The sequence below is a fragment of the Prinia subflava genome, chromosome 3 (genome assembly GCF_021018805.1).
Source record: "Prinia subflava isolate CZ2003 ecotype Zambia chromosome 3, Cam_Psub_1.2, whole genome shotgun sequence".
In the NCBI taxonomy this organism is placed as follows: domain Eukaryota; kingdom Metazoa; phylum Chordata; class Aves; order Passeriformes; family Cisticolidae; genus Prinia; species Prinia subflava.
Window position 1 is genome coordinate 76,102,000 of NC_086249.1, and position 13,885 is coordinate 76,115,884.

General features: G+C 35.7%; 1 protein-coding gene across 1 annotated transcript in view; it reads right to left on the minus strand.

Annotated features, from left to right (window-relative positions):
- Nucleotides 1-2,379: 2,379 nt before the first annotated feature.
- Nucleotides 2,380-13,885, minus strand: part of VWA3B (von Willebrand factor A domain containing 3B) — a 60,717-nt gene continuing 49,211 nt past the window's right edge. The window contains 6 exon segments of the mRNA XM_063392544.1: nucleotides 2,380-5,732; nucleotides 5,735-5,901; nucleotides 8,197-8,294; nucleotides 8,856-8,993; nucleotides 10,182-10,306; nucleotides 11,057-11,177. Of these exon segments, the coding sequence (XP_063248614.1) occupies nucleotides 5,632-5,732; nucleotides 5,735-5,901; nucleotides 8,197-8,294; nucleotides 8,856-8,993; nucleotides 10,182-10,306; nucleotides 11,057-11,177 (750 nt within the window). The 3' untranslated portion in view covers nucleotides 2,380-5,631.

Here is a 13,885-nt window from a genome sequence, read left to right on the forward strand (position 1 = left end):
CTTCTGCTATTGATACTCTTCAACAGCACAGCTGACACTCTGCTGCTGTTTCTCTTTCATACCTCCAAAGTAAGTCTGCAAACTCATAAATAATTTAATATTCATTCATACATTTATTTTTGATTCAAGAACTAAAATTTCACTGTTACAGGTGTTAAAATCTTTCTTATCTGCAGCTTCATCCATTCCTCCCATGCTCTTTCACCCTTCCTGTGCCTTCCTTTGCTCTTGCAGTGGTGCCGGGGCTGTCCTGCCAATCCTCACTGCTCCATGCTGACTCCAACAACCCTGGGGATGCTGCTTTTACCAGGCTCTGGAGAATTTCCCACAGCTGGACTGTGCCAGCATCACAGAGGCTTCAGTGGGCTGGAAGCTCTTGACAACTGCAGTTTGACACCTTGATGAGCACCAGGATGATGAAATGGAGAGAGAAGATGCTAGGAGAGAACCTGGACTCTTTAGTGAGAGAACACATGGACTTACCATAAAATTGGATGTCATAGTTCAAACACCCCCTGAAATTTATCACAAAATAAATAACTCAATGGCTATGTCAACAGAGCAGTAGTTCTGCATAAAGATTGTTTTTTCTTCTTTCTCACAAGTTCAAACCAGTCTGTTTTTCAGGTATTTTTAAGTATTCTCATTTTCTAAGTCTGTAGCTTGTAGCTGTTGTACTCACAGGTCAATCTTTGATCTTATTCTTTCTCAGGAATCGTCTTCCAGGAAGTGTTGGTGATAGGGGATAGGCTACATGGACCTTTGTCTGATCCTTCTTTGAAGGGTCACTGAAAAGTCACTTTTTAGTCATATCAAATGAAACCACCAACTACTAGGCACCCTCATGGCATAAAATGATGACCATCAATGAATGACAAAAGACCAGAAGCTGGAAAAAAAAAAGAAAGAGAATAAAATAGGAAGAAACAAAGTAAACAAAAGCATATACTCTATTTTGCTTTATACTTCAGTTTTCAATGATCATATAAAAACTGCTTGTGTAGTAGAAAACAAAACTGTGGAAGGAATCAGAAGAATAAAGAAGGATAAGTATGTGATGTACAGGTTGGAGAAGCAACAGCACAGATTGAATACATACGGAGTATGAGATTTGAGTATGATTAGTTTTAGGAGTGATTGTCATCCATAGCTACACTGAAACTCTGAAGCTGCAGTTTAAAAATCAAAAGTGTGCCTTTGAAAATTGCCTAATAAACCTGCACAATCAGCACTCACATAAAAGGAACATTCTGATTCTTCTTCAGCACCCTAAGAGACAGAAATCTAGAGTTCACGTTTCTAAGGGTCAGGAAATTTCTTGACTGTGTCCTGTCTGTCTGCAGTACAAAACCATTGCCAGACAAATACGGAAAGGTATTGTGTCCATACTGCTTCCCTGAGTAAAGTGAAAGTTGCACTGTTAAATGAGTGTTCCCCATCACACAGTTCACAATCTGTTTATTGTCTTCAGCCAGTGCACAGCCTCTCTCTGTTTCTTCCTAAGATGCTGAAAGAACCCATTCTGATCTTGCTCTTAGGATCTGGACTGAACTGTCCTGTCTCTGCCCTCAGATACCCCAAAAAATGCCTCCTAAACCAATGGAACTGCACTTTTCCCCCCTTACCTGTCTCCATGTTTCATTCTTTATGGGGAAAGAGATAAGAGTTTAGCACACTTTCCTCTTTCCATGAGCAGATAACCCTGAGAGAAGACAGAACGTTTCTGGCCAAGCTGTAACATGGTATCAAGAGACAAACAAAGGCTAAATCTGGCCGCTGTTGGGGAACACTTAGCCACACACAGCTGCAGTAAGGAACAGATGCAGGCATAGCTGAATTGACATCAACTGCTCATTAAACAAGCCATGACCAACAGATGGGAACACTGCTTCATTATGATAGCCTTCTCCAAATGCTGAATGGACTAGATGGAGAATGAGACTGGAAAATGAGTGGGTGCTAAAAATGGAAAATCCTCCTGCAGGAAATCCAGCCAATCCACTAGAATGCCAGGTGCCACAGCTGCTCCACTCTTGAACCCAATTCAGACAAACTACATTTGCCACAGAAAAGGATAGAAAATGTTCATTTTCAAAGGTCTCCCAACTACCCCTTATTGGCAGTTACAGTAATTATCAGCATAATTGCTTCAAGTCACATCTCATTATAAACGAAAAAGGAGATTTTGGCTGTGATAGCTATTATTTGCTAATGCATCAGGCAATGCAATGTGTATCATACCTGTACTTAACTCCAATTTTTTCCTGATTTTTTTTTACTAGATACCCATTTGAGAAAATTGACAAGGAAGTCATGTGGAATGAACATTGATTTTAGGCATTACAGAACTCAGAGAAAACTAGAAAGAGAGACAGAAGATTTTTTCTACAGAAAGTGATACATTATTTTATTGCATCTATAAAAACAATTATTGCAATAACCAAGGACAGAATTAAGTATCAGTGGTCTGACTACATCAAATGGTATTATTTGAGTTACCAAGACAAAGAGCCATTAGCCAACAGTCAGCAGCAGGAATTTGCCAGACTTTCATTCTCTCTCTTATAAACACACAGAGGTAACTAACACAGTAAGAGCGACTAGCATAGACATCAAATAATGTTTCAAATATAGCAGTTCTGGAAGAAATAAGGCAGAATTCACTTCAACACAATAATGAAGCTAATATATGCTAAATAACTAACACAATTACTTAATCTTTAATCACTTCTGTTTATGCTGTTTCTGAAGTAGGACCAAGTTCCAAAGTGGGCTATTGATTCCTCTTAACAATCAGAAATATTTTAGTGAGCATAAACCAAACCACAAACAGTCCAAATTCCCTTAATTCAGAGGGCCCATAGCTCTGTGGAAATATAAGGCTTTGTGGGAATAAAAGACTTTATGGGAATACAAGTCTTCATCAACCACCTAATTAAGAGCTATGTAGTTGAATCCACATTACCTTGGAGAGCACAAAAATCCATCTTGGTATCTTGCAATGCTCATTCAAGTTTAGGAGTACTTACTTCCTCACATGAAGGCAGCAGAAATGTAGGCAGAAGTGTTGATTAACACATCAAATAGTTAGAAAACACGGCCCAGTCAGATTACTATCTATATCATCTACATCTACATCTACATCTACATCTACATCTACATCTACATCTACATCTATATCTATATCTATATCTATATTTGTGTGTGTATGTATCTGGACATAAGAAGTGACAAGACAAACCTTTGTAAAGGAAATGCAAGAAACACTGATGGCATTAAATGTTTTAATGCATTAGACACATGCATACATACATAACAAAAACATTTACATAAATGTAAAGAAAATGCCTTTACTTCAGCCAAACAAATCAGGAATATTGAGCTTTTTCAGAAGTTAAAAGATATCCAAATCATTTAGGTATTTGATATTACAAGGAGAAGAATATGTGGGAGGAATATACATCTTTCAGATAAATCCAGTTTAACAGACAGCTTTTAGAAATCTAAAAAAAGAAAAAAAAAAAAAAAAGCACTACCTTGTTCCTGTAAAAGATATTTAACTACAGAAGTTGTTATTATTATAGCTACTCAGAACATTTCTTTGAGATGCTAACTGTTTAAAAAAATCTGCCTTTGTTACAAACAATCCAGAAATAATGGAGTAATGAAAGCAAATACAAGGAAAACCTGGAAGGGGCTCACTCTGATGAGCATTGGTATGTCTGGTGTATGAAAGGCAATACTTGAGACTTCCAAGTGATACAGGGGTCTAAAGAGGAAAACAGGGTGTTTCATCTCACTTGTGCAGTTTAGGCTCCTGACTTGAATATCCAACCTTATTTCAGCACTACAAAAACTCCATGAAGGGAAAGTCTGTTAGATACCTGATATTTTTAATACCTGGTCCACAGAGACTAACTGAATAATTCATTAGAATGGTAGGGCTTTCCAACTCCTCATCTATGTTATTTAACACCTACCAACATCAATGTAATCAAATATGACAACTTCTACGGAAAAGTGCTAACCTGCATAGGGGAATCTCACAGATCTGGTGCTCAACACATATTGAACTGCCAAGCAGTAAGTGTAAGCTAATAGTTCATACTTGAATAGAAGTTAAGCAGAATGAAAAAACAATGCCAGGCAAATTTGTTTTCTTTATTCTCTTAATCTTTAAAATGAAATCCAGAATTAACACTGTTCAAAATGATGTGTATATCAGGGGTCACGTAGCACATTTGGTACAACTAACAAAATTAAATACACAGAGTGCTGTGAAACATTTGCATGGTGTGAAAATGGGGCAACTATCTAGACCCAAAGAGGATAAATACAGTCATGCAGAGAGATTGGATAAAGAGGTATCTAATGAAACGTGAGGATGACCATATAGTGTTACTTAAAATTTTTATCAGCTTTGAATTTTCCCGTTCTGATAAAGGGAAGGATTTGTAAATGAAAATAAATTTTAGGAAAAAAACCCTCATATTCAATATTTATGGTGTAAGAAGAGGACAATGTACTTTCTTCAGAATGTTCGACCTGCATATGACAGTGAAACCTTATTAGAATACTATGAGATTATTTGCTAAATTTAGGCAGGATTAAAATGCATAAATAACCACTGCTCTCATGTAATCTTTCCTCCAAGCTCCAAGAAAATCAGTTACAGGACTTGCTGACCACATTAGGATTATTTCACATTTCCTCAGCATCTGCATCTTGAAATGTTGAGGAAGGTATCTGGGATAACTGAGCATTTCCAGTGATGCAGCCTCACCTTTGGAAACCATGGTTTTTCATTGGACAAGCCCAAAACCTCTGCTCTCATATAATTCTGATCAGGCCACTTTTAAAATGCCCATTACATAATGGGCACATAATACCCACTATCAGCAATGTAAATGGAATTTGTAGGTAATTTTTAAAGGATGAGGGAGAACACAGAAGGAACATTCAGATGAGTCAAATCAAGTTGATTGAAAACACGATTGAATGAATTTATAACCCATCACTTCTGGAAGTAAATAAATAATGAGGCTGTTGAAGACTTATTTAAAATGGTACAAGGAGGTATACCTAGCAAGCATGGATAAAACCCCTTTCCACTGACAGTAGGATCTTGAAAATGAAGAGCTGACTGACATGCAATGGCAGGCCTACACTAGCCCAGTCTCTGGTCCAGAGTGACAGGGAATATAGGTACTGCTGTCAGCTCTAACTGAGCCAGCTCACACACCAAAAGCAATTTAACCTCTGAAGCACTGAGCTACAAGTGTAATAATTTAATACCCATAATACAGACATAACTTTAATCTAACACAGAATGAACAGAGGGGCTGGAATATACACTCAGCTTTCAAGCAGGTACTGAGGTTTGGTGTTACTGCATCCTCACTGCTACTACAACTGTTAGGGAAATTAGGGTGGCATATGCTGGAATGTGCTTTATTCATTTCTTGCTATTCCTGTGAAAACACATGCCACATGCTGAGAAAGTGTCAAGAACAGTTTCTAAGTGAGGTGAAAAAAATTCATCATATAGGACATGGGAAAACTAACTTGGCTAACACTCAGAAACGCAGAAACCTGTTCCTTGTGGGAAATAGCTAAATAGCTTAATTCCTCTTACTTATACTTTTCCAGAGCTACATCTTTACCTCTAAATTCCTCCTTATTGCTAGACATTGATTTTCTTCTTCTTTGTTTTACTTCACTTCCAGAGACAAAAGATTATCGAAGTCTGACATCGTCTCCCTGGGATGCCTTTTGTCTACTGTTGCCCTCTTCTTTTTCCTTTTCCCCCTTTTTTCTTTCACAATACTTTGCTTTGCTTTTTCTCCTCCTTCATCTTCCACAGGTGGGCAAGGGCAGAGCTTTGCAGTCTCACCATCCAGGCTGGAAAACCAGAAAAGGAAATCCACAAAGCTAAAAGTACATATCTCATAAAGCCTCTTTTACAGGACATAGATTTCACCTTTTTCCACATGTCACAGGACTCACAAGAGAAGGACGTGTCACACTCTTGACCATTTGACAGGGCTATAAATATTCTACAATTCAGTTTCCTTTTTACTTATAGAATAAGTGAAGGATAGGCTAAAATAGGGCTCTGGCCCTTAATCTTATCTGCATCTTATGACTCCAGAAAGGATGTGGGCAAAAAGGACCTTTTGCTATGTGGGTCCAGATCACACAGTGCTTTACTTTACATATAGAACTTGTTACCTACATTTGCAGAGTGTTTGTTCTGCCATAATTATTTCTTTCCACAGTGATGGCAGGAAAATGCCCCAAACAAATGCTAATGTCTCATAATAAAATCATAAGAGCTATATTAGTACCTCTAAAGATGAGCCAATTAAGCATAACCCCTAATGCACACCACAAAAACATTAAAAGACAATCCCAAAGAACTCAGATCTGGAGTTGGCCAAGCCATTGTAATACATCTATAGGCACTGAAGATTTTCTGTCAACATGGGAACCTGGAATGTGCCTTTTAATTTTTTTCCTTACTACATCAGCACTTCACACAAAGGGTTTGTCTCTTTTTGAGGTTCTAATATCATATTGCATTCAGAGTTTTTGATTCCTTTCCAATTAAATTATGCTTTTGCATTGTTCCTATCAGCAATGTCAGGACTTTCTCCTCAGACCTGTGCACACCCATGAGCAATATGCTGCAGTGCCCCCCTCTAAGTAGGACATGGGAGGTAGGGATTTATTTTAGAAATATAATAAAAAACAGTTTCATTGGAAAGCACACTTCCATGCCCTTGTAAAAGGTAGGGGTTCTAATGGAAACTCCATTTAGTGCATTCATTTCAATTAATTCTCCAAAGTATCCCTCTGTTTGCCGGAGCATAACTCAATTTTCTTCTCATTTGTACATAAAAATGGCAAGTCAGCTTGCTAATAAATTCTCTTTGAAGAGTGAATATTTATACTAAAGCATTCGTTCATGAAACAGAGCATGTAGAATGGACACTATTCTTATTGTTTATGCATTTAATCACATCTTTCTTAATATGGCACCTCATTTAGAATACAGTCCAGCTCAGTGGAAGGGAAAGGTTTTTCTGATTTTGGTGGAACTCAGACCAGTTATATATCTGCCTCTTTTCAACTGATTGTATGCATTAAGAAGGAAACCATGGCCTTCAAGTTTGCTTTTTGGTGAGAAGAAGCTACTGTCACACCAATGATGTGGCCTGAGAAAAGGCATTGATGTACTCCCAGATTTGGAATTCTGCTCAGTAAAGAGAGGACATTCATTTGTTTGTGTGCTGTGGTTGCAAGCTGGTGGAAAGTTGAGTTTCAAAATGTACTGGGATTACTACTAGAAAATATGTAGGAATCACAGGACTTGAATCTCAGTTGCTTTTCACTCCATCATTCTCAGTGAATCCAGAGATCAGCCCACATAGAAAAAGCTATGGATGATGAAGTTTTACATGGTTTCAAAAAAAGGAACAGCACTAATTCATGGAAGAAAATTCCATCAAGGCTGTTTAATACAGACACCCCAATTCTGTTTCAGAGAAATTTTAAATCTCAAATTATTCTAGGTTAGGAATGTATTATGGAGAAATATACCTAGATTGTTGTTCTGATCTTATTGTCTATCCTAAGGCTGTCTGATGTTGTTAGTGCTCTGAAGGGTGTCACAATTTCAACTGGATTAAACTAGAACTTAATACAAGATGAAAATGTGATCTATAAACACTTGGAACCCCTGCATTTTCAGTACACATTTCATATCTTGCTGCACATTACTTCTGCAGAACCTGAGTAGGGGTTCATACTCATCTTACACTCTCTCTCTCTCTATCATTTTCCAGATTTAAGCCCAGAAAATGAACAAGTATCTTAGAAAAAAATTGCAATATAATGTGCAGCTTTACATAACAACAAGTATCTTAAAAGGAAAATAAAGTCTACAACAAATAGAAACTCCATCTCACCTTTCAGCAATCCCCTTAAGTACTTTCTGGGACTAAGCTTCAAACAACCACATCCCACCAATGTTTTCAGAATGAAAATAGAGCAATTAATTCTCGCATAAACTTAGTTCACAACAGCTGTAGTTAGAGTATTACGTATGGAAGCCTGACGGCATAGCTGAACTCAAAGTGCAACATTTAGGATTCAAATTTTAAAATTTGGTATTTTAGGTTCAAACATACTCACATCTCATAATCCACTGTCTGCACTGTTCTTATGTACTGACATGAATGGGCATACTTTGTTTGGCTGATTTTAATGAGCTGGCTTCTTAAACAGTGTTTCTGCAATAACACAATCAACATTCATCGACTTTAAACTGAAATCTCAAAAGCAATGAAGATACATGTGCATAAAACATCAACTGTAAATGTAATTTAAATGTAACTGTAATCAGCCTCTAATAAAGATAATTAATATAAAAAGTTTCAAGTACAAAGTAAATTCTATTTAATGCACACTATGAAAAATGCAGTAAAATTATCATAATGGCTTCCAAACAAAAAACAAACCAAACAATCATAATGGAATTAATTTCAGACTATATTTCAGTGTTAAAACTCCCTGTGTTTCTTATTTTAGAAGCATGGAACTTATGAAAGTCACCAAATGTATTGAAGAAGAAAGAACAGAGTATGATTTAAGAATAAATTATCCTATAGAATTTCTTTGTTGCGGTTTATTACATAAGCTGTTTATTGCACTTTGAAATCTGATTTACTCTGGTTAGCTGGAGACTCAGATTGGGACAGAGAACTCATTAGCCTGGAAAATTTTATCTGCCTCTTTCAAAACAGAATAATGGTAAAATCACTGGACTAGTATAATCTTGTAGGGTCACTTACTTCCCTGTTGTTGAACATCAGTACTGTGTAGAGTTTGTCACCCGTTTCCACCCTCTCTGGTGTTGCTATGACAATGGCAGGTACATAATACTCATTTTCTGCCTGTGTCCCAGTTCTGACCAACACATTGTCTCCAACCTGCACACCAGGAAAGCAGCAACGCAAGAACAATGTAACTTCTGACGTTTACAAGATATAAAGAGTAACTACTAAGGTATTTTTTATATGATTCATCATTCTATCATGTTCCCATGATTTAATATGGTCCATTGGAACAAAAGAAGAACTTGGTCCGTGCGTGCTCCAATCATGCAATTTCCACTGAATCAGGGAGAGAACACAAAACAAAGGACTGAGTTCTACTAAATGTATCTGGGCTTAGCGAGCAAGCTGAACTGAATGAGGAAACTCTTACAAACTGTGCATTCCCTTTGATTCTATGCAAATTTTAAGGCTTTCAACATGCTTTTAAACCAACCTTGGGAATTTTAGATAATTCCAGATGTAACTGACTTATCCAAAATTGTTTTTAAAATTAACCCAGAAGTCACAATTTTATATCAAATTCTGCAGGTCTCTAGAGTTGGATGCAGAATGTACAGAATTATCAGGAGCTACCATATCAGGATTTGCCTTCATCTTAAACTGAAAAAAAGGTATATCTCTAGTTTTACATGTAGCAATGCAATTATAAACACATATTTATTTTATTCAAAACAGATGGATCTGTGCTGCATCCTCTATTGAACCATTACTTTCTGGTGTGTAAAATAAGAATCACTAAAGAAAACTCAGCTGTGATTACAGATTGTCAGCTGATAAATTTTAAAGAAAACCAGAAATGGAATAGTGATTAGAATATTTTTATTACTGTTATTTGCCTTAGTATATGGCTATTTGCTGGATTTAAAATATGCTGTGGAAACCAAATGGTTAAAACCTGCTGTAAATCACACTAAGTAAAAAGGCTCTCTGACATTTATAATCTATGTGCTAGGAAAAATTAACTCTACTAATAAATAGCTCACCCTTCTTCTATGGCTGGGGAAATATTCATGTTTTATAAAGAAAATAATATAGATTAATTTAGAACACATAATTTTAATAAACAAAGGAACAAAATTACAATGAAAACAAGCTTCAAACAAATGAAAAACTCCATGTTGAAATAGCATTATACATTACTATAATGAAACACTCTTCTTTAAAATGAATAAATAAATGTATTTAAAAGTTTTTTTTTAATCTATAATTTATTCTAGATCTGAGCAAATAAACAAAATATAAAATGTATTTCTGCAATCATGAAAAAATATAGTTTTTCACCTGCAGATGTGGGCATGGCACAGCACCTCCCACAGGTATAGTGAACTTGACAGGGACTTCACAGTTCCCACCACTGCTGAAGTGAACAAGTGCACAGGTAGAACTGATATTCTTTATCACAGTTCCTTAAAAACAACAGAATAAAATTTTCAAATTCTTTTTCTTTTACACCCTTGTAGTAATTATTATGTAAGAAATCTTATAGGCTGTCACACGACTGACAAACATCTGTACTATACATTCTTCATTTTCATTTAGCTACCATAAGCTATGCTAGGACAATGAAGACATCTGTACAAAAAAAACCCCTGCCTGATTAAACATTCTTAATAATGCTATAAAAAGAAAATGAAGTCTTTTTCAAGTACAGGCCTGAAATTTGCAAGCTGATCAGGTTAAGATAATAAAACTGACAGTTAACATAATGAAACTACTACCACAGTTAAAAATACATAACTGAAGAAAAGCCCAACTAAACAATTAAAGGTACTACAATGATAAACACATACACACAGAAAATATTTTTCTTAAGAAATAACAGAACTGAGTTTTACCTACTAACATTCTGGCTTAAAATTCAGCAAAAAAGCAGCAGCATTTAGTGATCTTTTTGGACACTTGCAAAAGCTTGGCTTACAATTTCCTTCCATACTTTTCATAGATAAATATATCATTGCTCTACAACCTTACAAAATGCATGTCTTCTTATAAACGTGTATATATGTGCACATACAAAACATACATTCATTTTTCATGAATATGTACATGTAATATTAAATGTCACTAAGAAGGAAGTAGTTAATTATGACTATAACCTATGTTTTATCAGTACTAAGGAACACTAAACAGTATTGAAAATGCCGACAAAAATATACCTGGATAATAAAATCCTGTGACGTCTGATCTTGCAATTACCTTTTGACCTTTGGGAGTCCCATATATTTGACATTTTTGTCTTTTCTTAGACTTTAGCTTCCCACTTTCTTCTTCAAATATCTGTAATTTGACACAATTATTTCTCTACAATAGCTAATGCAGTCAGCCTTAATCTATTTTTTTGAATTATTCAAAAATTGAGGCAATCTAATGCTACAAGATCTGTAGAGAATACACAGTAAACTGGAAATACTTTAAACTTTCAGAATAGTTCTAAGTAGAGAAAGTACTCATGTAAGAGTTTTCACTATATAATCCTGCTCTGTATGGTCAGAACAATACCTATATTTTCATGTGTTCAGGCAGAAATTTACCTTGGTGAATTATAGCTCTGGCTACCATTTTCCAAAAAAATTTATGAAGTTGCACAATTCATATTAAAGGATGAGGTAAGGAAAACTCAACTCTTTTTTCAGAACACAAAAATTTGCTTTACACATTTTTTTTGTCCACACAGAAAAGTTTTCACAGTAATCTCATTTGCATTAGAAGTACCTCACTATACAGGATGAATCATTAAAAACTCAAAATGAAATCAAAAAATGTTCAAACAAATCTTCAAGTGTCTGGGAAAAAAAAGTTTATTTCCAAACTATAAAATCAAAATTCAATTGACATTTTAAACTATTTTGAAACAGTCCAGTTTAGCAAAATATTATACCACATCCTCCAGACCTGCCACTGCCCGTTATTCTGCTCCATTAGTTTTGGTTCTTCATACACTAATTATTTTTGCCGTTCTGCTCACAATAATGTTCCTAAATACAAATTACAAGCAAGTGCAAAACTTGCTTATAATAAATCAGTTTCACCACTAAATGAAAATTGTGGCTTTTATTTTCATCATTAAATTAGTCAGTTTCACCATTAACTTTTAAAATATTTATTAATCTACCTCGTGAACAATTTGCAGGCATCCATCTCTTACATGGTTCTTCTGCATCATAAAAAATATGCAACTTGAAATCTCAAACTTTTCCACAGATATACACATTGTTCTGAAAAACTACCGTAACTCACAGACTCTTAATAAGACCCCTGCTTGCTAAGATGTGTACAACTTGCTTCTTTTTCTGATGACATTTTTTTCTTAAAAAAAATATTTGATTTGGTACTTGATTCTCCCTAATAGTCAATAATGATGGGAAAGATATCAGTAACTTTGACTAAATTGCTTATTCTCATTTTCACTATAATTACCACAATCTCATTTTTTCAAACTCTCTCTCAAAAATCACAAACAATCCTAGGAAAAAAGTCCTAAAAATAAGCAAAACACACAAAAGAGGCAAGGACATATTTTAAATTGGAGATACATGGGATTTTTCTAGCTTATTCTTTACCCCTACAGAATATTAATTATATCAAGTTTGGGTTTTCAAACTCAGACTGAACCAGTGGCTCTTCACAGTGCTTAACTGACTGCTTGAAGTGTAACTCAGCAAGGGCTGATTTGAGAGCAGACCAACAGTTCAACAGACACAAAAAGGTATTTGGGTAAAGTATTTCCTTAATTCCTCAGGCTCCAAAAGGACAGCTGCTGCTGAATATTTATTACCAACTAATTTGTAATGCTTGACTAATAACTTGGGCAACTTCCAGCACTCTGCATTAATCCAAATACTAAAGACAACACAAGCATCCACAATGAGGATTCCGAGTCGTGCAGAATTCAGGTGGCTCAGAAACACTGTCTAAATTCAAATTCATCTTTATTTTCACTCACACGCCTTTTAGGTGTTCAGCAGGATTGACCCAGACACTGTTGGAGTGGCCATTTCTGGCATTCAGTATTTTTTTTACAAAAGAGTCCCATCTGATTCTCAGGGATTTTTACCACATTTCGCTCTGCTTCTACTGAAGGCAATGCATTAAGCCACAATGGGTGAAAGAGACTTTGTTTACTTCTTCCAATAGCTGCCACATTTTTTAATTCCCTTTCAAAAATAACAGTCCTTGCACTTTCCTACTATAACTGAGAACAGACACAAAGAATACCCACAGATCTCCATGTATCTTGGCTCAAACTTTGGTTTTCATTATCCTGACACCTCCAGAGGCAAGCAACTACCACTCTTCCCTGGGTGCCAGTGGGAACAAGCCCATTCTGCTTGGACCCAGCCCATTTTTTTGAAAGAGTCTAAAAAGAAAGAGCTAAAAACTAAGGTGTTTTATTTAAAATTCAGTGAAAAAATCATTAGGAAATTTAAAAGTCTTCTTTGTTGAGTAGAGTTTCAAGATAATTGTGATTTTTCTATGATGTCCCAATGACAATTTTCATTCAGTGCTATATCAGCTATTTCCTTGCTGTAATGTATTTCAGTTGGCAGTTTATTTCTCTATACCCATTTTGTGGGCAGACATCACAGCTGGCAAAACCTTCAACAACACTTTCAAAAGGCTCCCCATTTTTCTTCATTTTTCCCCACTGTCTTTCTACCACATAAACAGAATTCTAATTACATCTGCATTTCTGCCTCTCACTCTTGAAGCCTTTCAGTTGCAGATTAGCAATTACTGAAGATGCTACTCTGATTAGACTCCTAAAGCAGGTTGACTTAGGATAAGTGATTGCACAATGTTAATCACATCGTGTCTGAGAGCACACACTGGTTGTTCCAAGGCAAGAGTAAGATTACACTCAACAAATGAAACATAAACATGTTTCTGCTGCTCTTGTATTGGTACATTATATGGCATAGGTAAATCAATAATCAAAATGGTCGTAACAGCAATGTAATATTTCAAACTCATGTGAAATGAATCAA